The sequence below is a fragment of the Amphibalanus amphitrite genome, unplaced genomic scaffold (assembly GCF_019059575.1).
Source record: "Amphibalanus amphitrite isolate SeventyFive unplaced genomic scaffold, NRLGWU_Aamphi_draft 000840F_arrow, whole genome shotgun sequence".
NCBI classification, from domain to species: Eukaryota; Metazoa; Arthropoda; class Thecostraca; order Balanomorpha; family Balanidae; genus Amphibalanus; species Amphibalanus amphitrite.
This window is the reverse complement of record NW_024882334.1, coordinates 209,809-236,003: the sequence shown is the minus strand read 5'-3', so window position 1 is coordinate 236,003 and position 26,195 is coordinate 209,809. Positions and strand designations below refer to the sequence as shown.

Sequence of the window (26,195 nt, the reverse complement as noted above, 5' to 3'; positions counted from 1 at the left end):
GGTGCTCGAGCTCTCCCAATTCCACGCCGGCCACGCCGGCTTGGCTTTGGAGCCGCGGCCGGGCGGCGCGGGTCAAGGTCACCGCTAGGCGGCGGCGGATTTGCTGCGCCCGAGCACCCCCAGCTGGTCACAATTCTCCACCTATGTTTTCGTGGTTTCAAGCGTTCAACCATGTGATATGATGTTGCCCCCATGCGTTAGGGTGGGTGTCAAGGTCACCTGAAGGCCAGGTCAGGTCATTGACCTTTGATGACCACGGTTCACTTTTTCGATTTTTTACATGTTTCTAGGTCAGTTTTGGAGCTGATTTCGAACTTAGCAACCATATAGACATTTACGAAGTAGTTTTGGTGCCTTCGTAACATGTTAAGAAGCTGTCAGACGCGGCTGACACCTACTACGAATACCCGGCAGGACCCCTTCTGGTTGAACTGACCTGACCTGACCCTATCTAGCCTAAATGCATGATGACATCATCTGTGAGCAAAACTAGCATGATATTCGTGATCAGCACCCAGAAAAACCCATAGCAGCCAAAATTTACGACGATCTAACAGGTCTCGATTTTCCCGACTTTTGGGTCATTGACCTGACCTGGAAGGTCAACCAATGACCTAGGACCTTAAAATTAGTTATCATCGGCTTCCTCTTGTCACGAGCAGCACGCTCGTTATTTTCTGCGAAGCTCTAGCTCGACCAGGGGCGAAACGGCAAAGGGAGTCCAACGGACCCCCCCCCCCCCCCTTATACGTTCGCGGCTGGAAAAACACCAATACGGGCGAGGTTTAAGTCGAGCGCAGCTAATTGTACGCAATAGCACAACTCACTTATGACCAATCAGTTAGAATGCTTAAGCGTTTTCAACAACACCCAATTCGATCCCTCAGTTGATGTTCTACCTGAAGTTGTAGTAAAGCTGCCGCTTGTCTTTTGAAGCTCGACGGAAAAGTAGATGATTATGTTTTCGACCATTTTAGCCTTTACTAACCGAACATCTTTTCTTGGAAACGATGTTAATTATTCATTCGAACATCAATCTGCTCGTACATTCATGACTCGCTACCAACCTGTTTCCCGACCTCATCGCGTTCCATGTCGGTGGGGAAAGGGCGGCCGGTGGGCACCCTGGCTCTGCTCGACGGTCGTATATAAGCGGCACGCGCCCCACTCCAGACATCAGTCACACACACAAGCAATCACTGCGGGGAGCGGACCGGGAGCAGAGGTGAGCCCGACTGGGTGAATCGTGATTAATGAGTGGTTGAATTTCATACGATTTGCTCTGAGTAGTGATGTGGATAGTTTGAACTACATTTTCGGTCCGGTAATCATCATTGTACTAGCGATAATTTACAATCAAATGATAGATTTGATACGAAATCCTTTTCTGATGAATTCTTGTCGAATTTGTTTTACTACTTTTTATACAAGCATTTTTTATTTATTTTTATTTATTTCTAGTGCACGCTTTCTTTTCTTACCCACCGCTTCCATCCCTAGATGCTGCGACACGTTGTTCTTCTGTGCCTGGTGGCAGCGGCCGTCGCCGAGGAAGTCGCCGTCAAAGAGGAGGTGGCCGCCAAGCCGGCGGTCGCCGAGGAGGACCCCGCCGACGACCTGTCCGCTGAGGCCAGCGTCAAAGACAAGCGTCAGGTGGCGTACGGAGCGCCCACCGGGCTGGCTCCCTCCTTCGACAACTTCGGGGGCGGCCATGGAGCCGGCTTCGGAGGCGGTTTTGGAGGCGGTGTGGGCGGAGGTTTCGGTGGAGGTTTCGGTGGCGGTTTCGGCGGCGCCAAGTGCCGTGACGAGACCAAGTACGTGCTCACCTGGACCAAGACGGTGATCCCGGTGACCGAGTACGACACGCGCACCGAGTACCTGCCGTCGACGCTGTACAAGTACGTCACCGAGACCCAGTACTACCCGCTGACCCAGGTGCAGCTGGTGACGACCACGCGCGCCGGCGGCCGCGAGTACCAGGAGGAGACCAAGATCGCCTACCGCACCGACACGGTGGTGGTGCCCCAGGTGGAGACGGTCTACTCGACGCTGGTCTTCACCGAGGACGAGCACGTGACGGTGACGGAGACGGACCACTTTACGCAGACGCAGGCGCAGCAGTACCCGGTCGAAGTGACCGTCACCAGCGTCCAGCAGATCCCCCAGGTAAGGAGAGGGTTATAAGAGCGATTATACAGCCTCTTTATGCAGGGATTACTTTACATTGAAGTGTTCAGTGAAACTAGAGAAGCTGTTGAAGCTTCAGGTATTTTCAGAAATGCAGTGCAGGGGGTCTTGTTTTTAACTGCTTGTCGATTGCCATTCTAAATAGGCTATGCTGATGATCTCTTCCACCTTCCCTCGGCAGATCCAGACGTCTGTGGTACAGGTGTACCAGACCCAGTACCAGACGCAGTACGCCACCAACCAGTACGAGGTGGTGCAGACGCAGACGGTGGACGTGCCGCAGGTGCAGTACATCACCAACACCATCACCAAGCAGCAGTACCAGACTGTGGCCGTCACCCGCACGCGCCACCAGTACCACACGGTCACCAAGTGCGCGCAGAAGGGCGGCTACGGCAGCCGCTACTAGACTCGCCGGCCAGCTCTCTGACCTCCCCCCCCCCTCCCCCTCCCGCTACACCGACACTGTGTTGTGACAGGTCACTAGGCTAAGGTGCGCGAATTCCCATACTGTGATATATATATCGCCGGTTGTGCGGTGCCATGTTGACCAGAGGAGCGGCGCTGAAGTGGTGCCGCGGGTCGGACCAGTCAGTCGCCCGTGACCTCGTGTCTGTGCCCCAGCGGACAGCTGAGGGTGCAGACTGTTTGTGTCCCTTGTTTGTCATGTTTGTGTTACGCAGCTTACGTACAAATGCTTGATATAATAAAGAAAAAAAAACAAGAGCTAGAATTTCTTCCGAGATTTTTACGAGAAAGTCGCCCGGCATGAACACAACAACTTCCACATGAAAATTGGGGTTAATTGAAATGGCAATGTTTCGGATGTCAAACAAAAGTCATCATCAATCAACATCAATTCAACCTCAAAACTACTGCTAATCGATTTATTATCTTTTAAAACTCAACTTTCCCACAATACGTAAACTCAGACTGGTTTTTGTTATAAATTAGCTTCAAGGATAAAATGTGTCCGATCAATTTTTTCGTTACGCACCGCGCCAGGTATTTCAGTTCAAAATAGGTAGTGCTCTTTCGCGGATTCACTACTGAGTTTTGAAACATTATTTCATAAAACCTATTATATAATAAACACAAGTAATGTTATTCATGTCGATTTTTACTTATCCAAAACAAGTAGATGGCTCTGGCTAATATGAAATCAGCCTGATAATGAGCTTCTTGTGCAGCCCTCAGCAGACTGGGTGGTAGGGATTCTTTTTTTTCGACAAAACCGATAATAACTAAAAGGCTATGTTATCAGTCGGTAGGTATTCTTTTTCCGACAAAACTGATAATAGCCGTTTTCACGACGGCCATCTGGTATACATTTGGTTCACATCTGGTGCAGATTAGGTGCAGATTTGGTCAAATTAGGTTCAGTGTGTCTCTTAGTAGCTATCAGCTAGGGTTGTACTAATTGCTTATATGCCTGCTTTGAATATTATCAGAGAGCATCATCGGTTAAAACACTGAAATAAATTCATAAAATAAAGATATTTGCTGTAAAAGAGATTAGGTGAAGATTTGGTCAAATTAGGTGCACTCGCCGGATAGCCTGTCGTGAAAACGTCGAATAACTAAAAGGCTACTGCTTTCAGTCGGCCGGAGCTCATTGCAAATAGATGCGCCATGCGATTGGTTCAATCACTAAACAACGTATACGCCTTGTGTGGCGACAAAATGAAAAGGTTTGTTTTGGGGGCAAAGATAAACTGTTTGGTTTTGTTGTCAAACTGGATGGAAATGAATACGATGCTAATGCCAATATAAGGTGCAGAGTCTCGCGCGTCTTGCTGTTACAGTTTCCGAGTGACCGATAGCATAGTCAATTCGCGTTATTCTCGGTTTTGTCGAAAAAAGAATTCCTACCACACAGTTTGCAGAGGGCTGTACGTATTTCAAGGAATTCAACGCCTTTTTAGCACTATGAAAATAAACGTCTTTCGCGGTCTTTGGTCGGAAGAATACGAGGGTACTCTTGTCTGAATCACACCTGCTAATTCAAGGAAATGCACAGATGATTCAATCAACACGCTATGTGTGTAAAATTGCAGTTTTCATCTCATTCCGTTACTACTGTGTGTATTATTGCAGTCTCCATACCGTTGTGTTTCTGACGTGTGTATTAGTGCAGTCTCCAAAGCGTGGTGTTAGTATCGTGTGTACTGTTGCAGTCTCCATACCGTGGTGCTACTGTAGTGTGCACTGTTGCAGTCTCCATACCGTGGTGTTACTGTAGTGTCATGCGTGTATATTTGCAGTCTCCCTATTGCGGTGCAACTGCTGCGCTTGTTATTTAAGTCCCCATTCATTTTATATCATTTTTTACGGATTATGATAGTCTCCGACTCCATTCTTCAGTGCTAATGTTGTGCGTGCCATTCCAGGCTCCATTCCGTGGCGCTCGGTTGTCTGTGCTATTGCATCTTCCATCTTGTGGTGGTTCTGTCTCATTTGACATTACATTCTGAATCTTTTGGGTCTGCTGTTGTGTGCATTATTGCAGTCTCTATCTATCAGTGCTTATGGTATGTGTACTTATCATTGCCGTTCAATTTAGGGGTCATTCTGTTACGTATACTGTTACACTCGCTAACGATAACTTTGCAATACTGGTGTGGCGTTACGGCTATGGGCTGCCATCCCAGAAATGTGTTGCCAAGCTGGAAAAGCATGTGTTGTCACACATGTTGTCAAGCTGAGAACTCCTTGCAACCACACCGAGGTACAATGACAAGCATGCCTGCAGGCGCTTCGCTTCCTTGAATAAGCCATTGATGGAAAATGATAACGATTCCAATTCACTGCGCAGTGCTAGACATTGTACTTACATTGCTTAGCATGTTGTTTGTCCACGCATAGTCGAAAGCAAAAAATATGACAGCTCAGCTAAGCATGAAAATACAAGGAACTAAAAGATTGGATTCCAAATTAACTTTGTCAAAGTCAGTTCTGTAGGTACCAACCGTGGTTCCAGGTCTCTCATTATTTCTCCTTTATCCATAAACACCATTATCAATTAACTTTTTTCGTTCTTCAGAACAGATAGGAAAGTTTTTCGTGTTAATATAATTTTAATTTATTATATCAAGCATTTGTACGTAAGCTGCATAACACAAATACGACAAACAAGGAACACAAACAGTCTGCACCCTCAGCTGTCCGCTGGGGCACAGACACGAGGTCACGGGCGACTGACTGGTCCGACCCGCGGCACCACTTCAGCGCCGCTCCTCTGGTCAACATGGCACCGCACAACCGGCGATATATATCACAGTATGGGAATTCGCGCACCTTAGCCTAGTGACCTGTCACAACACAGTGTCGGTGTAGCGGGAGGGAGGGAGAGAGGGGGGAGGTCAGAGAGCTGGCCGGCGAGTCTAGTAGCGGCTGCCGTAGCCGCCCTTCTGCGCGCACTTGGTGACCGTGTGGTACTGGTGGCGCGTGCGGGTGACGGCCACGGTCTGGTACTGCTGCTTGGTGATGGTGTTGGTGATGTACTGCACCTGCGGCACGTCCACCGTCTGCGTCTGCACCACCTCGTACTGGTTGGTGGCGTACTGCGTCTGGTACTGGGTCTGGTACACCTGTACCACAGACGTCTGGATCTGCCGAGGGAAGGGGAGTGATCATCAGCATAGCCTATGTAGAATGGCAATCGACAAGCAGTTAAAAACAAGACCCCCTGCACTGCATTTCTGAAAATACCTGAAGCTTCAACAGCTTCTCTAGTTTCACTGAACACTTCAATGTAAAGTAATTCCTGAATAAAGAGGCTGTATAATCGCTCTTATAACCCTCTCCTTACCTGGGGGATCTGCTGGACGCTGGTGACGGTCACCTCGACCGGGTACTGCTGCGCCTGCGTCTGCGTGAAGTGGTCCGTCTCCGTCACCGTCACGTGCTCGTCCTCGGTGAAGACCAGCGTCGAGTAGACCGTCTCCACCTGGGGCACCACCACCGTGTCGGTGCGGTAGGCGATCTTGGTCTCCTCCTGGTACTCGCGGCCGCCGGCGCGCGTGGTGGTCACCAGCTGCACCTGGGTCAGCGGGTAGTACTGGGTCTCGGTGACGTACTTGTACAGCGTCGATGGCAGGTACTCGGTGCGCGTGTCGTACTCGGTCACCGGGATCACCGTCTTGGTCCAGGTGAGCACGTACTTGGTCTCGTCGCGGCACTTGGCGCCGCCGAAACCGCCACCGAAACCTCCACCAAAACCTCCACCCACACCGGTTCCAAAGCCGCCTCCGAAGCCGGCTCCATGGCCGCCCCCGAAGTTGTCGAAGGAGGGAGCCAGTCCGGTGGGCGCTCCGTACGCCACCTGACGCTTGTCTTTGACGCTGGCCTCAGCGGACAGGTCGTCGGCGGGGTCCTCCTCGGCGACCGCCGGCTTGGCGGCCACCTCCTCTTTGACGGCGACCTCCTCGGCAACGGCCGCCGCCACCAGGCACAGAAGAACAACGTGTCGCAGCATCTGGGGTCGGCGACGGGGGTTAGTGTGAGGAAGTGAGGTTATAGATATGTTGAATAGCTGAATGGATTGATTCGAATATTAAAAACCCAACATTAAATATTTTGATAGACAGGCGAAACGAAGCAGATATCACTACTTCAAATGAAATTATCAAAATTTTGAAAATCGATAGCGGGTGGCAAGAAGTTAAAGGGTTCACATCAGTTTTTAATGTTAGTTTTGCAATTCAACCACTCGTTGAGCACGTTTCACCCAGTCGGGCTCACCTCTGCTCCCGGTCCGCTCCCCGCAGTGATGGTTTGTGTGTGTGACTGATGTCTGGAGTGGGGCGCGTGCCGCTTATATACGACCGTCGAGCAGAGCTCGGGTGCCCACCGGCCGCCCTTTCCCCACCGACATGGAACGCGAAGAGGTTGGGCCTGGTCCGGGTCTGCGCGGGAGCGATAAGCTGCCGTTATTCGACGGATGGTCGACTGGAGATAGTACACATTTTAACCGCGTAACAGGTGTGAAAAAAAATATTTAGAATTTTGTCAATATGTGTTAGTTGATCATAATTGCCAATTTTGGGATGTTCATCTGTTTTCTGCAGTAAAAGGTGCATGTTTCGTTGCAATTTATCATAAGCAGCTTGACTACAGAGTTTTCGACATAGCTAGATAATTATGTGGCTCGACTAGCTGCGATGGAATGCTTATGAATCGCCTAGGACATCATTATGTTCTGACTTCTGGGTATAATAACAGCACAGAATATGCATTCTGCGACCGAAAGTAATGATCATGTCCTAGACTACATTTGTGTACATGTACATATTCTATACTTATAGTCTACATTCAATTATTTCGTGAATCGTGATTATAGGTAACCGTTCTGTTGACCATATTAATAATGGCATATGGCAAAGTGCCTCTTTTGAAGTGCACAGGAAGAAAGTCAACACTGCATGAAACGCGCAGACGCGTAGCAAAACTCTGGAGGTCGCCATGCCTCAGCTGGCAAGAATACACGGCTGCCTCTGTCGCCTCGCTGCACCCGATTCCTTAACGCCTTTCATTACCGTTGCCGATTGCTGCAATACGCAATGATTGGGATCTGTATGACACTGCCCGCTAGAGACAGAAGCTTTCTATGGACTCCTGAGTCCTGACCTCCACCCCGACTTGTTCAGCATGCGATAGCCTTCTAGCAAGGAAGTGAATGGTATTGAAGATAATGAGGCAAAATCTGCGATTAAATCATTAGAAAAGGTATCCCCCCTTCCCGTAGCAGCCAAAGCATTTTCTTGATTCCGCTAACAGCCGTTTTCACGACGGGCTATCCGGCAAGTGCACCTAATTTGACCTAATCTGCGCCTAATCTCTTTTACAGGAAATATCTTTATTTTATGAATTTATTTCAGTGTCTTAATCGATGAGCTCTCTGATAATATGGCAAAGCAGGCATATAAGCAAATAGTGCAGCCCTAGCTGATAGCTACTAAGAGACACACTAAACCTAATTTGACCAAATCTGCACCTAGTCTGCACCAGATGTGCACCAAATGTGTACCAGATGGCCGTCGTGAAAACGGCTAATATGAAACAATAACAAGTTCTCAAATGCGAAATGCCATCATCCCATCGAATTTTGATGAGCTTGAAACATATGCGCTTGATGTCATTTGACATCAGAAAATTTCCGTTTCTCAGCTATGCGGGTTAAACACAATAGCATAGCTAATAGCTATATGTAGCTACGCAAACGTGCATACGTTGTCGTCGACATTTTTAATGACACGTGTTTTGCTTTTAAACTCGCTGTTATCGGTTATGTGCGTGACTAACTGTGATAGGTGCTGTCAATATTTTTGGGTGCTAGTGTGACCCGTGGCGGTTTTTAATTGTCTGATAATGACTCTCGGATTTATTTATTTATTCATTTATCTACTATTAACTTTACATATTAGTGCGGTGCTCCCTGTTGGTGATTATGCGAATAATAAATAACAAATAAATAATAACCCCAGGTCCGTTTCCAACTAAAAAACATCCCATGCTATGCGTCTATGGCGTTCTGTCCATCTCAAACGGATGTTTGACCAACAGGCGCAATCACAAGCGCTCATAAATCTAATATATTGTTGCCACGAAGGCAAATTGATGGGCAAACCGCAGATTCAGTTCACGATTGCTGGGTCCAATTGTGATTTCAACCCGTGAGACGGTTCGCATGGGCGCTGACCATGAAGCGATATTCCCCGGTGACAGCATGCAGCATCGAGCGGTGATCAAAGTTGCACGACTCACAGATCCCTTCAAGCGCCGCCGGACACCTCGGCAACGCTCGCGTTACATTGCTATTCGCAGTTCCAGAAGTCTTTGCCTAGTCATGCGGTGGAGCGGGACGGCGGCACGCACCATTAGGAGTGGACGAGTCTGGCTGAAATTCCGTCCCATCACGTGGATTACATCAGCCGGAGCTTTCGGTGGTGGGTGGGATGACACAGAATGATCTTTAAATGTCGCCTGACGTGCCACTGAGTGAGCTGGTTTGTTTGCTCAATCATCAGAGAGGGCTTGTGAAACAATCTGGAGGCTCGTGATTTATTCTTACGCTTCCTTATCGCTGCTTCTGTAGAGCACTTGAATTTTTCCGCGGGCTTCATTAACCATGTATAGTTAGCCTCACCCCACATCTGAATGCATATATCAAGAAAATCATTTTGTATTTGTATTATATTCATAGTACGTTCACGAGTGATCCTAACATGGCGTAGCGATTACTGCCCAGATTGATGCCTACGTAGACATTGCGCGAGACTCCGATTGATTCAGCGAGTGGCATGGAACGGATGCCGATCATATCTTTCGGCATACTATTCCATCGATACTACTCATCACGGGTAGCAACTGACGTTCACGGTCCGCTCATGATCAGTCGCCCATGCTTTCACGAATCATCAGAGAGGTCGGCCTGTTTTTCGGCGCTGGATGGTACTCGATATGGAGCAAAGCAGGAACAAGAACGGCTTTTTGCGGGGCGACTGCTTGACCAACCGCATACCGGTGCGTTGGGTAACGGGCTCAGATGATAGACATGATGAGAACGTTCATTTTGGTGCAAAAGAATTCATAAGGATGCGATCAGTCCATTAAACCTCACCCTGGCAGGGCATTAGTTCATAGAGCGGCCTGGCAGGGGGGGGGGGGGGTCGATGCGACCTCCCCCGGCGTTTCGAAATTAAGCGTCGTAACGCTTCGTAACAAAGTCAAATAAATTGCTCTCAACGAGTACTCGCGATTGGTGGTATATTTTTTAACCCTAGGTCAATATTTGACCCAGTTATGGCAGGTCAAAGGTCAAATTTCGGGGAAAGGCTGTAATTTTTCCAAATTACCTAGCCAATATTGGCGAATCTTTGAAAGATAGCGACGTGAAACTTTCACGACCGTGTTTTTCAACGAATTAGCAGCAAAATGATGTATACCTAGTGATTGCATTTTGCTGGCGTGACGTACTCCGGGAACACGGGAGGTAACACCCACCGCCGGCGAGGACGGTCGCGAATATCGAGAGCTGACCTGGGTTGACCCTGTAAAGGTCAAGGAACAGTTTTGAAGGCGTTTAGGTGAAAATTGAACCACAGATTCAGATTCAGGACCTCAAGGAACCCCACTAAACACAGCTCATATCACAGAGGTCAGTGTGAACATCAGAACATGCGAGGTCATTTACCTTGGTTGACCTAGAAAGGTTAATATACTGTATACAATGTAAAGATTCATGTCCAGTCAAATTCTGACATAAATCACACGGAATAGTTTTGTTCTTGTCGATGAGATCACGTCCAGGTACGCGGTATGTGCGATTTTGTCCAAAACGGTCGGAGGTTGTACCTACTACCTATTATGACGTCATAGCTCGGTGACCTGACGTGACCCGAAAATGTTTTTTTTTTTTACCAAAAGTTGCGCAAAGGACGCCCCAGAAGCTATTAAAAATGTCAGCACGATCAGAAGGATGGTTTGGCGCGCATCGCAAAAAAAACCTGAGGGGTCGCATCGACCCCCCCCCCCCTGCCAGGCAGAAGGTTAATATTTATATCTCGAAGTTAGAACGTAACCACAACCAGCCACTAGGTATGTTATGCATTTGTGGTTTGTACCTTTTACGAGGAATATGTCAGTGGCTATTCCAGTTTTTCATTTGCTACTTAAAGGTAGTGTGCCAGCTTTCCTGGACCGTATGGAGTTAATGGCCCAGATAAGGAGAACCGGATTTTTAGAACTTATCCATACCTTCAAAACTCATGGAAACGTCTTAAATTCTTCAAATTTTGAGTACCCCAATGCGAAATTCGCCCCGACGGGTTGTCGGTCGTACCCCAACAACCACATTTCACACCACTATGAACAATAAATGCACACACTGAAATCGCTATTACCGATATGCTCATCCAATCAAGTTTCGATAAACCCGTTCATCATCAGCTCCTGCGGTTTCGAACACGCCTGTTAGGTGGTGCGGTAGACCGCGCCCAAAGCCAGGGCCCCGGTAACGTGAGGTAGCCGAGTCAGGACTCAGGGCAGCGTGCGCTGACCCAAGCCGGAGCCGCGCGTCCTCCCGGTGTCATGTGATAGCCCGGGGCTGCCCGCGGGGATGCGGTAGACCGCGCCCAAAGCTGCGGCCCCGGCTTGGGTCAGCGCACGCTGCCCCGACTCGGCTACCTCACGTTACCGGGGCCCTGGCTTTGGGCGCGGCTTCTGCTCATACTTTGTGGTGCGGTGGTGGTGCGTCGGGCTGCGCGCTCTGACTTCGGCCAAGAAAAATGCGTCAGCTGATCATTGTCATTTCTGCCACTTGCGTGTGGTGAAATGGGGTCATAACTTATGAGACGGCTTTTTCATATCAATTATTTTACATAAAATCATATTTCAAACCATAAATAATGTTCGACAGCCAAATAAAAGAAACAATACCAATACAGGCTTACAGTTTAAGGCTCGACATTGTGTTGTCTACGATTAGACAGCTGATAACTCATTCCCGTACGTCGTAACACTATAATGACCTTTGCTTATTGTCACATGTGCGCCGCATTCGCGATTGTTGGCGACGCCTGTTTGCAGGTGAGCCCACTACAGTTATTATACATATCGAAAAACCGATAAACTTTTAGGAGAAAAAGGCACTATTCCAGGCCCATTTTTGATTTGTTTTTTGCGATATTAGGTAAAAACAGAAGCTTCTTATCCTAGGAAAAAAAAAATGGGAAATCTTTCAAAGGTGGCACACTACCTTTAAACAGCTGGAAAATGCGCAAGATTGCGTGAAATCTTCTGATCGACTATTCATGCTGAAGTCAACAAGCCCGAAATCAGTCTTGCTGAACTTATTGAACTGTACAAAACTATTTCGCCATATACGATTCTTTCCTGGGTCATGTGATTACATTTTAGCGTCAAAATCACGCTCCACAGTACACCGCTTCATTTGACAGCTTCTCCCTTTTCCATGCCTGGCTGACCCATGTGTTATGCCCCGCCAAATGGGACCCGATGCGACCTTGTCCCATCCTCCGCACACTCATAAAATTAACGAACTATAGTAACCGATTTACGGTCCAGCCCAAACACATGAGAATCATCACCCGCGGGCACTCACTACTGACACCAGCACGCGTGCCCCCTCCCCCCGTCCAGTGGCCCCCCTCGCCCATCACGTCTCATAATACGAGATTAATGGGATAATACCCCGCATGGGAATCCCGCTATGGCTTCCCCCTGGCAGTTTCCTGACCCCTCTCTCCTCTACAATGGCCGAGTGTTGGCCAATTCGGTCAGAGGCGAGGCTGGTTTTCGGGCCCGCCGCCCCAGGGTGGAGGACGAGACTTTGGCGACGGGCTGAACTGGATGGCCTTGTGTGTTGGAGGAGCTGGGACGTTTATGGGACCGGAGTCGATTCATGGCACGGTAGTTAGCTGGGTGATTGCGATTGATGGTCGTTCAGCTTGCTATTATACCAAATGAGCACGAGGACAAAAGGCAATAAGTGTACATGCTTTTTTACGTTTAGGTACTATGCAGGGAAAACAGCTGCCCAGCGGTCAGTTTTGGTCCACAAATACGGTTATCGTAAAACCGATGCATGGAAGAAAGGGATAGACGGAAGTCACTGGACGTTTTAGAAATGTGACAGAAAGCACATCTCTTGCTTGTCTTTTAACGACATTCAAACAAAAACATCGCAAAAAAATACAGCAAAAGTAGCTCGTGGTCATGGGTCATTCCTCTCAGCCCAGGAAATACACTTGATGAGATAGGTAGACAAGGAGGTGGCATCATTTAAACCTGAACGATTGAAAATAAATGTCGGGTAAAGATTTTTACAGAAAACTCTAGCCGTGCAATGGTATCTACACATCCACTGTCGTCCTACCCGAATAAAAAGCAAATGTTTTTTATTTTATTTATTTTTTCAAAAATCGAAGTCCCCAACATGCCACCAACCCATGTTCCATCGCAGACAATTTCTGTTGCTAGGCGACAAGCCATATGGACCGGCGCTCAGGGGTCAAGAGGTCAGCACCGGTCGCCGCAGGCAGCTGAGACCTGTCTTCGGCGCCATACACACGCCGGTGACAGGTTAGGGAGCGGGGCGTTGCGCAAAGGACGTCACCGCTACGCACCGGTCGCTGAGGAATTCTCTCCGGGTGGCGAGAGGTGAACTGGACCCGACTAGGGATGGGGAATAGGTGCCGTGTTATGGACAAGACCGGTTTGATGCGTGGAGTAATACGATTTGGTAACCGATAGTTTGATGTATGAGCAAGAGCTTACATACCTGAGAGTGTGCTATATGCGGCCGTCGAAAACTAAAGATATTTAGCTCTGTCATGGTCTGTGAACTAAAGATATTTGGCTCTGTCATGGTCTGTGAAGGTTATGAAACTCGACCCATACCTATATAGGGAAGACCGGGACAAAGCGGCCACTCGGGGCAAATTGGTCACTAACCATCCCGTATTTTAGCCGTTCATAACTGGAGTCAACTCCAGTTATTGGTTGCCAAAGATCTCTTCGCGGTCGTTGAGCCACACTGGGGTTTCCGGCCCGTCGCCATTATCCTGTGATACACGGAAAAGTATCTCTTCCCAGGTGTCTTACTATTTTAACGATTTTCAAAAGTTGTTTTATTTCATAACTGGCAACTGCTTGAAATTTTATCTAAGTGTTCTTGTTGATGTATTGTGTGATTATCGTACATGCACATGTCGTACACGACAGGGGCGGATCCAGCTCAGAGTTTTTTTTTTTGGGGGGGGGGGGGGGGGAAACCATAACAATTTATCGATTCTTTCCATGCCTTGTCCATAGGCGTAATGTTAAAATTATGCCGTTTGGGAGGGGCAAATGCCCATTTTGCCCCCCCCCCCTGGATCCGCCACTGGTACACGATTTATGTACGAAAGTGATTAACAGCACGATGATACTGAAAATCGGGCTACTCATTGCATTTTACGGACGGAGCTATTCGTGAAGAACCGAGGGAGTCTTTCCAACCCCCCCCCCCCTACACACACCGTTGAACTCCGAGGATGGACACCAAGTGTTATAATGATCGGTGGTAGCCGTTTCAGCAACTGAGCTGTCTGACCCAACGTCAAGCCAACGTCAGTTCTACAGACAGGCTGACAAACTTCTCTTCGGCGAGCCGGCTAAGTCTCATCATTACAAAGCCTGTCTTATGTCTCTTGATACCCTCATCCAACGCCCTGAACTGGCATGAATAGACGGCTTAATTGAACTAATCAAACATCAAACAAGCCGACTAAAACTAGCGATGTGTTTGTGGTGTTTGTGGTTTTCTCGTCAGTGCAGCGGTAGCTGTACTTTTTATTTGTGTTGGTGCCATCTGGTGGTACTCCCAGTGACAGTGGCGTCACCGCGGGCCGGTCTTTCTGTGACGGCCTGCGCCATGGGGTGAGCCTAGCGAGTTTAATAATAATGTAATAGCTGTTTTGCTCTCATACTTAATAATATTTAAAATGTGTTTATATTTAATAATTGGCAAGAGCGGGACGAAACCATGCTGCGATTCATGTGAAGTAATGTGTAGGTATTAATGCCCGAAATTATTTACGCTCGGTGTTTTGAAACGGACACCACGACAATGCAGCTATTGTTGAAACCCGGAAGCATTGTTACGGAGCGAGCGAAGCGAGCGTAGTCTTTCCTTAGATTAACGGAAATTTCTGAGTATGAGCGGCCGGCCGGCCGGCCGGCCGGCCGGCCGGCCGGCCGGCCGGCCGTGGTCACGCTTTTGCGAGGCTTATATCTCAGCAACCACTTGACCGATTTACACGCGGTAATTTTTGTAGGGTAGCTTCATTCCTTCTACCAAGTATTGGACTATTCCCGATGCATGTGGGTGACCCCTTATGCACGTGCCACGTGCAAAACGAAGAGGTGTCACTTTTGTAATTGTTGCAATATCTCGGTAACTACTTGGCCGATTGCGCTGAAAGTTGGCATGTAGGTAGGCACCCACTAGGCACTGCATATACATGTGCCAGAGTTGGGGTGCTGCTGCACGTGCGCACGTGCAGGGGTCGTTTCCAGATCTCGAGAACGGCTGGACCGATTGCGCTCAAATTTGGTACACGGTTAGGGACCGGTTAGTAGGGTGCCGTGCACAAGTCAGTTGGGACCCATTTTGCACGTGCGCACGTGCAGGGTGCCGCTTCCAGATCTCGAGAACGGCTGGGCCGATTGTGCCCAAATTTGGCACATCGCTAGAGACCAGTTAGTAGGGTGCCGTGCACAAGTCAGCTGGAGGTACCCCCTCGCAATTTCGCACGTGCAAGGCCCACCCTCTCGCTCGCTCCGTTAGTCGCCCCAAAAGGCGTTATACTGGTTACGATTACTTAGTACAGAAGTTTTGTTGCTACCTTTAACGCAGCATGGCTAATGTCCAGAGAAACATCGATAAAACAGCACTCCCTGCCACGCAGAATGGTGCCAACCACCCCAGTGCATTACAAACGTCCGACATCAGAGTGTGGTAACAAAATTGCTTCTACATAATGTCCTTCATTAGCCCCATCTACCAATTGTATGTATATATGTTGCACGTAAGTACACAATCCGGAAGCCACTGGCTTTCATGCACGTTATTGACATAGTAGGCTACTGAATGTCACAAATCACAATACATGTAGGAATAAGCTTGCCGTATCAAGTAATGGACTCGCTATACAAATCACATCTCTGAGGAACTCACGTCTCTGACGTAAAAAAGGTAGACCTGTCCTACAAATCATGTCGATATAAAACTGCACCTAGCTGCCAAATATTTATGGCCAGCCCATTGGCTGTGAACATTATTTTTACGGGCAATAAAAGTAGGTATAATAATGTGACTTTGTAGAGCAATGTGACGTTTGAACCGCCCGACACCATTATCAAAAGCCCGATATGATGTGGAGGGGCCAAGCGTAGCGAGGGACGGTAGGATCACGAACGTTCGTGGTATAATGGGTAGGGTCGTGCTTGCCCGGTCAAAATGCGGCAGTTCTGTACTCTACAGTCTACATAGCATTCCGAATGTGAAGCCCTTTACAACCAGCATCGCCATAAATTTCACATATGTAGTGCAGAAAATGGTTTATACCACCTACACCTTTCTCTTTGTGTTAGGTAATGCCACCTTCACAACTTTATTCTCTAATCTAACTATATCAAAATTACAAGCAAAAACTTTTTCCATGATCATAAAAATAATAAGCTTGAGTTGAACCATTTAAACAGGATGGTGTTTTTTAGTCCGTTTTTTATAGCAAATAATTATTCTTGTCAGGGCCGTGCACTCGTATACCTAGCTGCGTAGACACATACCTCTCGTCACTGGCGCCGGCACACTTTTATCAGCATTTTTTTTTTTCTAGAGAGATATAACTGAATGCATCCTTAATTCGTTTAGGCAGCCAGTGCGTACGTTTGTACATCAATCAGTCAATCTAAATGGCGCCTGGCGTTCGCTTTCACAGTCTAGCGCTCACGAACTGTCATCGTACTAATGCTGAATGCTCGCGTGCGGAAGTAAAATGATTTCTTCAAAGCCGCCCAAAGTGCGAATAAACGCTGTCTTGTGCGGTGCACACGTGCACATAACAAGAGCTGGTGCTGCAGCGTGCAGACAATGGGTCACGCAGAGCGACAAACTGAGGGGGTCTGGAGATTAATGCCCCCCCCCCCCCTACGGAGCACGGCGCTCACGCTGGCGGTCCCTTTGACCCTCTGACGGCTCCCCGTGCCGTGGAGACGGGCAAACAGGCGTCATCGACAACACCGTCCGTGTTTGAGGGCGCTCAGCCCTGCACTCCGGTCCGGGGACCCGGCGGACCCGCCCGAGCAGCGGCGGCCAGGCGAAGGTATGCCGGGGGATGTGGCCTAGGGAAAATCGGAAGTAGTCGTTTGCGCTCTGTTAGATAGGGATCGTTTCACTGTTAACTGTTGGAACAGGGTGTTGCGCAGGCTGCTTTTGTGGCAGTCTTGAATAAATCAAAGTATCAATTTCGTTTGAGATGTTAATTAATATACATACCTATAATGCCAAGCTATAAAATAAAAATACATCTCGTTTGCTTTTATCAGTATTATGCACAGTCTAGAAGGAATATAAAATAGTTATGCTAAACAAAAGATGACAGAGAACTTTTTAAACGTTGGGGTGCTATTAAGGCAAGACGTTTTTGCTTGTTTCACGTTCCAGAAGTTTGATTATGCTATCCCGCTCCGCTATATTTCCCTTGGCATGTATATTGCAAAGTACTGTCAATGTTCTTCTCGAACTTATGCCTGTTTTGTTCTTGTTTTGTGACTTTTAGATTAAATAACAAAAAGAAATTCAGACTTTTTTTAGTTAACATAGCTTAACAAACTAAAATTCAAAATACAAAGGACGAAGAACGAGCTAAACCTGTCACCGAAATTGCTGCTTAGTTTTTTCCCGAAATGTCAATAGGGCGTTTGTGAAGTATATCAAGCGTATCGGATCTTGGCTGACCTCCAGTCCAGCCCTGACGTCCCGAGTCAGGTCGACCTCGACATCGTTCACATCGTCATATATCCACACTTTTGAGGGTGCAATCGCTCAAAAAACTTGGCTAAAGCTTGGCTTAAATCCATCGGTAAGCAGTAAGCGGTCTTGAAATGAGCCTTTTCTCAATTCAGTTATCGCTTTTTGCCAGGCTTCTTAGTCTGTTAGATGTCGATTCTATCCAGCCCGACCGTTCGACGTGGCTGGTGCGGTGCTGATGCGCGGGACACAGCCATCGATTTGTCGACTACTTTAGAAGAGGCATTCTATATCGCGATTGCTGCTTGCTACCTATCAAACTTTTGCATAAAAGTCTATCGATATTGCTTCATAAAATACGATATATTTTTGTTTGAAGTCATAAATGTTTGATGATGCTAACTCATATCATAGTGTGGACATTGGAGCTAGCAATTCCAGTTGTGAGAGGCGTATGTGGATCGAAACGGTGATTGGTTCATAACCGACTCATGCTAACACAGTTCATCTTTTTATTGTCGTGCTGTCATAAACGGGTTCCTTTTTCTTCGCGATTGGTTGCTTTAGCAATTTAATTGCTTTAACCCGCGCCCCGCTGGGCTATTCAGCCATACGCGCCCTGCTGGGGGGGGGGGGGCAGATTCTGCCCCCCCCCCTGTCTAACTTCCGAACCGATGGTCGTAGAAAGACGGGGAAAACGGCAATCGAAAGCTCTCAACAAGGCGGATCTTAAGAGCCCAAATTTTTTTGCTTAAGTAGGTCAGAGGTCAGGTCAAGGTCAGGTCAAGGGTACAAAATGCAAGTTTCTACAGTATCGGCCTTGCACCGTAGTTGCCGAAGAATGGACTAAGACTGATTGCCCAAAACGTGTTCTTAGACTACCAAGACAATATTCGTTGCACACAATGTCATTCAAAGGTCAAGGTCAAGGTCAGGTCAGGTCAGGTCAGGTCACCAAAAACAAAATATAGAAAAGGGCATGTGCGACACATGTTTTATGGGTCATTTTACTCATGGAATTCAATAGGCGCACTCAATAAGTGATATGGACCACCTCAGGATGAATTTCAGGTCGAGGTCAGGTCAAGGTCAGGTCAAGTGAGGTCAAATTTTGAAGTTGGTTGTTAAGGCCTAAAAAGGTGTCTATCCGATGCAGTTTTCCACGCCGAATCGAATGGTGCTATTTTTATTTCCGTACGAGGTCTAGAACTTCCAAAAATATCATTTTTCAAAATTTTTGTGTGTCGTGACGTCATAAAATTTTGAATAACTCCCACAATTTTGAACCGATTCTTCTAAAAATTGGTATGTAGGTGCACATAGACCACTTCTTTGACATATTTTCCGGTTTTTTCGATAAACTCAAAATTTTGGATTTTATAAATATTCTCCCCAAAAAGTCAGTTTTTTGGAAAAAATTTGGCCAAAATCCAAAATTGTCAAAAAACCGAGATAGCCATTTGATAGACAAAGTAGAATCACGTATAACCTTTTTTGTTACGTCTTGATTCCTTTAAAAATGAAGAAGTTAGCGGCGTTTGAAATTTTGCCGTTTTTTAGGCGAAAATGGCGAACATGACGTCACTAAAACGTCAATTTCTCAAAAAAATCCGACGGATTTCGCTCAAATTTTCAGGGAACGTGTCAAATTGATGTATGATAAGGTACTGAAAGTTTGACGTCGCTGGCGTAACGCGTTTAGAAGTTATTGGCGAAAAACGGGAGGGGGGGCAGATTCTGCCCCCCCCCAGCGGGGCGCGGGTTAATTGCAATAGCAAACAAGAACTGATGCTGAGATTTTCTTGAAGTAAATACACATTACACACCTTTGCATCAGTTCTTGAACGGCGCACTGGCTGGATCATATCTATTCTAAAGGCTTATATTCTCACACAGTTATTGACGTCATGTGTTCAGGTAGAGCTCCTGTTACAGGCTGGCCCGGATGGCGATATTTACTGCCATGGACGGCGCTGGCGGACGGCTGCTGCTCCTGCTGCTGCCCCTGCTGCTGGCTGCTGGCGTCTCGGCGAGGCTGTTCCGTCAGACCGCCGGTGACCAGGCGTTCACCGGCGTCCCACTGCAGGTGGAGGCTGGCGGCTGGACCACCCTGTGCGCCATCCACTGCGCCAGGAACCCCGGCTGTGCAGCCATGCAGCCGAGCGGCGACTCGTGTCTGCTGCTGTCGGCGGCTCCTACAGCCGATCAGCTCACCGCTGCCCCCGGGACGGACATCTTTGTCAGCCAGCTGGAAACGGCGACGACGGCGGCAGCGGTGACGACGGCAGCGGTGACGACGACGGCAGCAGTGACGTCATCGGCGGGGACCACGGTGGCAGCGGAAACAACGACCGAAGCGGCAACGACGCCGGCGGCAACGATAACGACAGCTGCACCTACAACAGCAGCTGCAGCAACCACAACCACGGCTGCGCCGACAACCACCGCTGCGCCTACCACCACCGCTGCGCCTACAACCACGGCTGCGCCCACCACCACAACCGTGGCAGCCACCACAACCACCACCACGCCACCGTGTCCCTCCGATTGGACCGTGATCGGCACGGCCTGCTACTTCATCGCTTCACCCGGAAACTCAGAGTCCCTTTGGCAGGACGACAGCGACTACTGCGCCGCCCAGTTTGGAACCAGAGCCACCCTACCTGCCTTTGAGACCAGCTCCCAGTACTCGTTCTTCGTCAACAAAATTTCTGGTCGCGTCTGGATGAATATCCGCTATGTGAACGGTCAGTTCAGCATGTTCGGCGGCTCGTCGTCCACGTACTGGCAGAACAAGTGGGACATGTACGAGCCTGGCTCTGCAGACAACGGGTTCGTGTTCTTCTACGGCGCGTACGACACACTGTGGGCCGTTCCGATTGACCCCGGCCCGATGCCCCGCACGCAGGTCGTCTGTATGATATACATGGGCTGATAACACGGCAACGGCTTCGCTCAACGTTCGCGATATGCGAGACCTAGAAATTTGAGGGGATTTTTGAGCTATTTAGATATGTAGATGTCCGTTCGGCAAGACACAAAGTCTCATGACTGCACATTGAGCACGGTTTAGGTTATTTTGCTCTGTAACAGCGTATTTAAAGTCAATTAGATTAACGCTGTTGATTTTTGTAGTGATACCTATAGATCAAGAAGCCGCCGAGTAGAGAAGCGTCATGTTGAGAAGTGTCGGCAAATCGTCCCCTTGTGCTTATTTTTTATTAGGTATAATTGTAAAGGGTTTTTGTCATTATATGTATGTTCAATTAAAGTTATTATTATTATTATTATTATGTCAAACATCCACCAACCACAGAACAGTGGGCATTACGGTGGCATAGCACAAACAGACGCACACATGCATACAATTTCACACATATTCATATATGAACACATAATCGACTAACACAATATTCGGCGCAGTGTGAAGCAATCCATTATACGCGGAGATATAAATAACCATGTGTCCCATGTATGACAATTAAACTGTGTGCTCCTTTGTTTGAAGATATTTAATCAATTCCTTTGATGCACTTCTTATCTGTGTCGGCAAACTGTTCCACAATTTTGAACCCTGGTATGATAAGGAGCGTTTTAAGAAGTCAGTTTTAGGAGCAATAAGATCAAGGTTACAAGCCTGTCTCGTATTACGTTCCGATTTCCTGGTCCTAAAGAGGGATGAAAGTAACGGCGACATGGTTTCTGGATAGAGTAGGCACTGGCGAACAACGGTGAGGACAGCAATGTTGCATTCCAACTCGAGGTCACCGCGCCATGCAATATTTTGATGTTCTCTACCTGCGATGCGCCGCGCAAATTTGACAATTTTTGATATTCTCTTCCTCTGAGCCAGACCACATGTGCCCCAAAGAGACACACAGAAGCGAAGATGAGGAAGAACTAGAGCATTTATCAATAATACGATGGTTTTGGGAGGTAACACATGACGAAGGTGACTTAGGCGGATTAACATGCCTATACATCGGCCTACGACGCTGTCAATATGACTGCTCCAGGTGAAACAACTGTCTATTGTCACGCCTAGACTCACCAATGTACTTTTGACGGGTATCACAGCATCAAAGATAGTAATGCTCCGCAAGTTGATTCGCCTCAAAATAGTTTTAGAGCCAAAAACAGCTACTTGTGATTTACTGACATTGATCGTCAGGCGATTTCGAGAGAACCATACACGAAGCCTGTTCAGCAATGTTTGAAGACGATTTATAATGTCATCAATGTCTTGAGGTTTACCTGAAACAATTATCTGAGTATCATCTGCGTATTGGACTAGGGAGCCCAAGTTATTGGCAACAGAAGTCATATCATTGACAAACAAATTGAACAACGTTGGGCCCAAGACACTGCCTTGCGGAACACCTGATGAGACCTTGCCTCTAAAATCATCACAGCCTCGAACATACTGACATCTCTCAGCAAGGTAGCTCTCAAACCAGGGGTGTTCAATTCCGTAATGAGAAAGTTTTTGAAGCAATATACTGTGATCAACAGAATCAAAGGCTCTGCTCAGATCTAATGACACCAAGATACATATTTTGCCGCTATCGATGGTGGACCGAATTGACTCTGTCAACGCAATGAGAGCATGGTTTACGGAATGACCAGGTCGGAATCCAAACTGCTCGTCCGATAACAGACAACAGTCTTCTAAATATGTCTTAAGCTGAAGTGAAACAACTCTTTCAAGAATCTTAGACACAACGTTTAACAGAGAAATCGGTCTGTAATTAGTCGCATCCCTGGGGTCACCTTTACCCTTAAAAATAGGGACAACTTCTGCAGTTTTCCAACACAGTGGTATGGTACCGCTGTTGATGGAGGCGTTCAAAATACGCAAAAGCGGCAGAAGCTGCCTGCCTGAGAAAGACTTAAATAAAAATGTAGGCAGCTTATCGGGACCAGCTGATGAATGCATTTTGAGCGAACGCACTACAGAACGAAGTTCGGCCAGCGTTGCTGGACGAAGATCAAATTTGGTGGATAAAACTCTAGTTGGACCAGAAACAACGTCAGTGTCATTTCTATTCCCAACAACATTAGCACTGGTGGATGAATTAGACCCTAACGAACAGAAGAAGTCATTAAATGACTGTGCTGTATGCTTATCTAGGACCTGAGTGGCCTTTGACCTACCCAAGGTCGAATTTATCAGATCCCACGTATCTCTGCTGGATGAATGAGTTGTGATACTGGACTCAAATTTTAAACGTCGCTCTGAGGAGATGGCACTCCTTACCTGCCGGCGCATGCGCTTATAAAGAGCAATGTCAGCTGGGGAACCAGAGACACGAGACACACGCAGCTGAATAGTTGCTGAACGGATAAGCTGTCTTGTTTCAGCTGAAATACCAAAACCAGATTTATGTTTAAGTGAAATAGTAATGAATGGGGCATGACGATCAATGACAGGAGTTACAGAGTCTGTCCACCCTTTCCATGCCTCATCAAGAGAAGTATCATCACCTATTTGTGACCAGGAAATCGTCCGTAAATCTCTAGAAAATGACTCAAAATCGATATTTTTCCAGTTGCGGAATGTTATTGCTTTGGGTTTCACTTTAGTTCTCCTTACTTTAATTTTTGCTATAACTAAGTTATGATCGGATGCAATACAGTCTAGCGAAGAGCATTCTGTCACAATAGAAGAATCACTAACAAGAACTATGTCAATGAGGGTGGAACTAGAGCTTGTAATGCGGGTCGGGTGGCTGACGCACTGTTGCAGTCCAGTATTGCCGATGACAGAAAGCAGTGATCGAACGTGGGGAAGGTTTGGTTGAAGCAGATCACAGTTTAAGTCGCCACACAATACAACACATTTACCTGCCGATAAGAGCTTTTGAATCGATACCTCTAGCGCCTCAAAATCTAATTTAATGCCATCGTACTTGGGCGGTCTATAGACACAACCTATGGCCAGTGCTCGGTTATGGCCACACTGTACATTTATCCAAGTTAACTCAAGCCGGCTGGAGCCATGAAGAGCCGGGCTAGAGAGTTTCGAGAACGTAAGGTCATTGCGGCAGTAGATGGCTACACCGCCGCCCTTCTTCCTCGACCTATCGACTCTACTGGCCAACTTCATACTGGCAATGGGTACATCAGGCTCACCCCTCCTTAGCCAAGTCTCTGTAAGGCACAACACATCAATGTGGTGACGCTTAACATAATCTGACACAATATCTGATGAGGGTGTCAAAGATCTTACGTTCAGGTTACCTACTGATAAGACGTATTTTGATGACGGCACGCGACTATGGCTGATGCTGGTACCCAGCACTCTACATGGACTCGAGACCAAGGCAGCGGCTACTGATGGCAAGGAAGGCGAGGTACGAGACGCGGGGACTGGGGAACCTGACGATTCCTTGGCTGGCTCATTAACTACACTATGTTTGGGTCTTCGGTGCTCAGACCCTATAAAAAAGTATTTCCTGTCAACTGTGAGATCGATCTGAGGGTCTGCGTGGCACCCTCCCTATTGTAGTGAACTGCGTCTCTCGCTAATCCGCTGAATCTACAGCTGTGCAGAGCCTGCCGCAAGTCAATAAATTTGATGTCAGGACTCTGTGAGCAGAGAGTGCGCAGCCTATTGTTGACGCTCTCAGATCTGCTGTAGATGAAGGATCCGGTGTCCTTTCTTGGGATTATACTACATATAAACACATCGCTTACACCATCCCTACGCTTAGTTTGGTCAGCTAAACTGAATATGTCCTTTGCGACCAGTTCGGATCCTTTGCGAGTTACGTCATTAGTCCCAGCATGTATAACAACCCGTTTAGCACCACATTTGCGTATGGCCTGGCTGATGTCCTGTCTCACGTGCTCGGTAGTGGCACCTGAGATGGAGTGAAAAGCGGGTTTACTGGGGCCGCGTTCACTCATTCCCTCGAGTCGCCTCACGTTTGAGTCACCGATCACCAGCAAAGACGTCCCTGCATTAGCGGGCTGGCGACCGGCGTGCCGTTCTCCAGCGGTCGTCCGGTGTTGGCGAGATAAGTCCTCAGCTGTCAGTAGCTGCTGTGTGTCAGCCTCTGCTGGGTACTGGGCATGACACGCTGAAGAGCGTTCAGGTTGACAGCCGTTCTGCTGCAATGACTGAACCAGCTGCCTCACCTGACTGATGTCTTCAGCCATCCTGTCCATTTTAAGCTGTGTCAGTCGCACTGCCTCCATCACATCCATCAGAGTGACCGCCAGGAATGATGGTCCAGGCACAGGCTCAGATGGCTCAGTCGGCGGCGACCGATTGTGTGACAGTGGCTTCTCGGACGGCGGCTGGGAAGGCACAGATAGCGGCTGTGGCAGCTCTGATGGCGGCTGCTGCCTCTCAGGTGGCGGCAGCTGCTGCTGCTCGGATGGCAGCTGCCGCCTCTCGGGTGGCGGCTGCTGCCTCTCAGGTGACGGCTGCTGCTGCTCGGGTGGCGGCTGCCACTGCTCGGGTGGCGGCTGCTGCTGCCTCTCAGGTGGCGGCTGCTGCCTCTCATGTGGCGGCTGCTGCCTCTCAGATGGCGGCTGCTGCTGCTCAGGTGGCGGCTGCTGCCTCTCGGGTGGCGGCTGCTGCCTCCCAGGTGGCAGCTGCTGCTGCTCGGGTGGCGGCTGCTGCCTCTCGGGTGGCGGCTGCTGCCTCTCAGGTGGCGGCTGCTGCCTCCCGGGTGGCGGCTGCTGCCTCTCAGGAGGCGGCTGCAGCCTCTCTGGTGGCGGCTGCTGGTGCTCGGTTGGCAGCTGCTGCCTCTCGGGTGGCGGCTGCTGCCTCTCGGGTGGCGGCTGCTGCCTCTCGGGTGGCGGCTGCTGCCTCTCGGGTGGCGGCTGCTGCCTCTCAGGAGGCGGCTGCTGCCTCTCTGGTGGCGGCTGCTGGTGCTCGGTTGGCAGCTGCTGCTGCTCGGGTGGCGGCTGCTGCTGCTCGGATGGTGAGCCTATGTGGTTACGGAGGACGCGTGCGGAGCCATCACCACGATCACCACCTGTAGGCTGTAATGGTGAGCCTTGTAGATGTGACTGGTGATTGTCACAGTCCTGAGAATGAATAGGACATATCCATTCTGTGACAAGTTCACCGATCCTCTGTTCCTCACAGCGACTATGAACGAAACTGCAGCAGTCAGCAAATGTGCACTTGATCACTGCATTTGCTCTAGTGCGGGACCGCAACACGAGTCGATCGGAGGCCTTGTTACACACCATGCATGTTGAAGACTCGTCAGTTCTTTGAGCACTGCATGCGCGTTCAATATCAGTGTCGTTCACAGCATGCGTTGGGCCAGGGTTGAGCTCCACGTCACCAGCTAATAGTAGTAAGAGGACAAGATACAAACGTCTATTGTCATACTTGCGGTGGTGTCGCTTGCAGGGAGCTGGGCGTGGGAGTATGACGGTCAGCTGAGCAGGGACCCTGCAGCTAGACCAGGGTGAGTACTCCACGGTATCTTGCCTTTGACTCACAGCG

General features: G+C 48.5%; 2 protein-coding genes across 3 annotated transcripts; one reads left to right on the top strand and one right to left on the bottom strand.

Moving 5' to 3' along the window:
* The first annotated feature begins 958 nt into the window (after positions 1-958).
* Positions 959-2,913, top strand: LOC122366936. The gene is made up of 3 exons (XM_043339608.1): positions 959-1,225; positions 1,501-2,166; positions 2,369-2,913. Exons 1-3 carry the CDS (start codon positions 959-961, stop codon positions 2,594-2,596), a joined length of 1,161 nt encoding a protein of 386 aa, XP_043195543.1. The 3' UTR covers positions 2,597-2,913.
* Positions 2,914-5,244: 2,331 nt separating this feature from the next.
* On the bottom strand, positions 5,245-25,080 carry LOC122366934. 2 transcript variants are annotated; one of them, XM_043339604.1, is made up of 3 exons: positions 24,866-25,080; positions 5,999-6,664; positions 5,245-5,798 (listed from the first exon to the last, which is right to left on the bottom strand). In XM_043339604.1, exons 1-3 carry the CDS (start codon positions 24,932-24,934, stop codon positions 5,571-5,573), a joined length of 963 nt encoding a protein of 320 aa, XP_043195539.1. In that variant the 5' UTR covers positions 24,935-25,080; the 3' UTR covers positions 5,245-5,570. The 2 variants fall into 2 exon arrangements, with proteins under 2 accessions (XP_043195539.1, XP_043195540.1); XM_043339605.1 differs by lacking the exon at positions 24,866-25,080 and adding an exon at positions 6,931-7,134.
* Positions 25,081-26,195: the final 1,115 nt, after the last annotated feature.